This window comes from Chenopodium album, chromosome 26 (genome assembly GCF_948465745.1).
Source record: "Chenopodium album chromosome 26, dcCheAlbu1.1, whole genome shotgun sequence".
In the NCBI taxonomy this organism is placed as follows: domain Eukaryota; kingdom Viridiplantae; phylum Streptophyta; class Magnoliopsida; order Caryophyllales; family Amaranthaceae; genus Chenopodium; species Chenopodium album.
The window spans coordinates 18,498,143-18,502,576 of record NC_137859.1 but is presented as its reverse complement, the minus strand read 5'-3'; the positions used below and the strand labels follow the sequence as shown (position 1 = coordinate 18,502,576).

Here is a 4,434-nt window from a genome sequence, read left to right as displayed (position 1 = left end):
TTTGTGTTTAATTAAAACTCTTGTAGCAAACTATCAACTATGTGATTTAAATTTTTGGTTTTTGGTAGCAAACATTAGCGATTGATGTTGAACATATATTGCTTTTACTACTTACCATGGTGTTAAATTCTGCTTAAATTTATTGATATGGTATGATTTGTATTGAGTGTACTGCCTCCAATTTGTTTTTGTTGCAAATATTTGTTATTATTATTTTTGTTTTGTTTTTTTTATTAATTTTTTTATGTTATTTATTTTTTTTTTTGGAAAAGATTTATAAAATAAAATTTCATTAAGTCGAATGCGAATGAAGATCAGGAAATCAAGTTCAAATTTTAAAATCAAAAATTGAAGCAAATAGTACAGTGGTACTATAATTTATTATGCTCCACGCCTCCACCCCATTCATAAATCGAATTAATTGCATAGTCGTGATTGTTTCAAATGGCCAGATCCGAAAGTTAGAAGAATAACATTATAGCTAGTTTAGTACTGAATGTGTATATCTTAACAATTTAAAATAATTTGTAACATGATTATCCACTTACACGGTTATATTTTATCTAATAGTCGTGATTCCGATGCACGGATTTTAATCTAATATGTATGTTGAATTTTATTTTTTTAGATTTTGATTTTTAAAAAAATTATTATTTTTTTAATAATGCTGACTCTATAAAAATCATACTAATTTTAAATACTTAAATATTAGCTGTTAATTATGTTTTTTTAAAATGTTTTTCTTATCAATCATAGTTTAGCTAAGTCAAATATTCATGTTATTTTTTTTTTTGTAAATTAACATATTTTACTAATATATTATAATCATACATCTTATCCATATAATAATATACATTTATTTGTAAATTATCGATAATGTTTTGAATTTTATTTTGTTTTTAAAAATATAATTTGAAATTTTATACAGTAATTTGATATTCGATTAAATTATATAATGTTATATATGAAACTATTTATTATATTTTATCAATTTAATTTAGAAAAAAACATATTTTTTTTAAATGTTTTAAGAAACTATTTATTATATTTTATAAATTATATATTTTCGAATTTTGTGTTAAGTGATGATCCGTATCTTTTTCCCAAACATATTTTTGTAAAATGTTATTTAAACCGAATTATTATATTTTATCAATTAACTTATGTATAACAATTATATATTGTCCTTAATGAATTTGAATAATACCTATATAAATAATATTAATAATAATAAAAATAATATACCCCCAATAAGCTAAGCTTACTACCAAATAGAGTCTATATCAATGCATGAAGGTCAACGACCCTTATATTATTGGCTTTATTTGTATATACTCAATTGACTTTGGTAAACAATAATAGACCAAACACGCGACTTTGGTTTTACTCTTCTTTAATTTCATGTAAGTTTATATTTTTTTAATCTTATTTAATTAGTCAAAATAATGTCACGTATATATTGTATGGATTATAATGTAAATGTAGTTATTTAGGTGACGACTTGTAAGTGTGAGCCTCTATTAAATGATTACAACTTAAGCAATCTATATTTGTTATTGGGATATAGATTCCAGATAACACCACTATGAGATTCTATATCAATGCATGAAAGATTACTGAATCCAACGAACCCTATTAGCGTTATTTGTATATACTCAGAGACTTTGGTAAACATTGCTATTTGTATTTAAATAATAAAATACTATTATTTAAATAAAAAATTAAAATCCTATGTACAGCCATATGTTCTTAGCTCCTTGCAATAATGGTAGGTATCACCATTTTTCAGTTTTTTTTTCAGTTTTTTTTTTATTGGTTTGTTTGTTTTTTTTTTTTAAAAAAAAAAAACTTATTTTTGTTTATTTTTTGATTTTGTGAAAGCGCAACATTTATTTAATTTATTATTATGAAACAATTTTTACTCTTATCATAAATCCTGTCAAAAAAACTATTTTGAAGGAAAATCCTATCAGATTTTATTATATCAACAGATATTTTTACTTAATCTCACTTTTTTGAAAATTATTTAATCATAATTTATAACGATATTTTTTAGTTCTTAAAAAATAGATAATTTTTAGTTTTCTTACATATATAATAATCTTGGTAGTAGGCCTAACAAAACATTAGAATATTGGTTGTGCGCATTTTGTAAATCTTCGTACGTTGTAGTTTAGATAGGATTGAGTAGGCCTAACAAGACATTATAATCTTGCTTGCAAATTATAAAATTCCCTAGCTATTAGCTTAAACATTGGATCTACAAAATTAACTTAGCTTTGTCAAGCACAATAGCTTACCTAAGCTAAATTGCAAGCAAGTCTCTAATAGCTTACCTTAGCTTTGTCAAGGAAGTTAAAAACGGTCAGGGGTGATGCTGCTGCCATGATGTCGTGCTTTAAACAAATGCAAGAGGGCAACCAGCACTTTTATCACGCACACAGATTAGACACACTGGGTAGGTTGAAAGATGTACTATGGGTTGATGCGCGTAGCCGTGCAGCTTATGAAGAATTTGGCGATGTTGTATGCTTTAATGCTACATATTTGACGAATGAATATGAACTGCCATTTGTAAATTTCGTGGGTGTAAACCACCATGGACAGTCTATATTGTTGGGTCGTGCATTGGTTTCTCATGAAAATTTGGACACATTTACATGGATTTTTAAGGAATGGTTGTCATGTATGAATAACCGAGCTCCTGCTGCAATCCTCACAGACCAGGTTGCGGCTATGAGAAAGCTCATAGAGGAAGTCATGCCTTCGACGCGCCATCGATGGTGCATTTGGCACATAATGAGGAAAATTCCAGAAAAACTTGGGAAATGTGAAGGGTAAGCTTTTAAAACTATATAATATTCATTTATGCAGTTTATATATAGTTACCTGTTCTCTAGGGTTCTTACTAATTTCAGGTTTATTTCTTTACAGATACCAATACTTCAAGGGGGTGTTGAAAAAAGTCGTGTACAAAAGTTTGAATGAGGAGGAATTTGAGAGAAGGTGGAATGACCTACTTGTTGATTTTAATTTGGAAAATAATGACTGGTTGAAAGGATTATACAAGGAGAGACAAATGTGGGCCCCCGCGTATATGATGGATTATTTCTGGGCTGGAATGAAGACTACCCAACGTGTCGAGAGCATAAATAGTTTTTTTGATGGATTTGTCAATCGCCACACCAAATTATATGAATTTCCTGTGAAGTATGCTCAGGCTTTGGAGAAACGGGTGCGTGACGAGACTGCTGCTGACGCGAATTGTGGTAAATATGTACGGAGACTAGTTACTGCCTTCCCTGTCGAAAGATTTTTTCAACAACTGTACACCGATTCTAAGTTTCAAGAGGTACAAACAAAGTGTACTAGAATGATGTATTGTTATTGTACTGTAGACAAGATGTTGGATGAAAATACAATTCAGTACACAGTTGAAGACCGTGTCTGGGTTGTGCCAGAAGGTCATAGTGAGGAAGTTGTAACTGATCGAAGGAGGTATTATTCAGCAACCTTTAACATGGAAACCAACGAGGTTTCATGTGACTGCATGAGATTTGTTACGCATGGTATTATGTGCAAGCATATGATGCGCATACTTGATCAGAATGCTGTTGTTGACATACCTGGAAAATATATTGTCAAACGATGGCGTAAGGATATCCTAAGAAAACATACTAAAGTGCGAATTTCTTACCTAGATCCTAATGAGAATGTTGTTTTGAAAAGGTACTATAGGTTGATGAGTGAGTTTGAAACACTATGTGACAAAGCTGCTATGGTGAATAATGACGCTGTTGATTTGGTTAGTAAAGCTTTGTTAAGTTTGCGGACTGAGGTGGAAAACTGCAAGATAACAAAAGCAGATGAGTGTACCATCTTATCTTTTCAGACGAGGTCACTCAGACACAAGATGGGGTTGATCAAGTTATTGATTGTGATCCTTCTCCTTCCCAGTTTGATAGAATCATTCAAGATCCAGTGGTTAGAAAGAAACCTCAAGGCCGCCCGAAGGGTTCAAGACTAAAGACTTTAGCTGAAATGGGCTTCAAGAAACTGGTGGTAAGGAAAAGGAATAGGGCGGTGGTCAACAATGACAGTGGTAATGACAAAGGAGAGGACACTACCAAGGTCAAAAAGAAACCTGCATCGACCGCGGATAAGACGTCAACAAAAGGCATCGGCAAAAACCCTAAAAACAAAGGAGATGACACCAAGAGTACCGATGTCAACAAAAAAACCACCGGCTAAGAAAAGACTTGGAAATGCATCATTAAAAGGCACCACCAAAAAACAACCCGCTAAAAAAAGAGTTGGAAATGCATCATCAAAAGGCACCACCAATGTTAACAAAAAGGGGTCAAAGAAAAGTGTTGGTAAGGCGTCGACTAAAGGCACTACCAAACACTTTCCTGCTGAAAAAGGCGGTCACGC

The 4,434-nt window shown here is 31.2% G+C and overlaps 1 protein-coding gene across 1 annotated transcript; it reads left to right on the top strand.

The window, feature by feature from the left end:
- The first annotated feature begins 2,406 nt into the window (after nt 1-2,406).
- Nucleotides 2,407-4,027, top strand: LOC145616917 (protein FAR1-RELATED SEQUENCE 6-like). Its single transcript, XM_081671635.1, has 2 exons — nt 2,407-2,837; nt 2,935-4,027. The coding sequence occupies exons 1-2, from the start codon at nt 2,407-2,409 to the stop codon at nt 4,025-4,027; spliced, it is 1,524 nt and encodes a 507-aa protein (XP_081527761.1).
- The last annotated feature ends 407 nt before the right edge of the window (nt 4,028-4,434 follow it).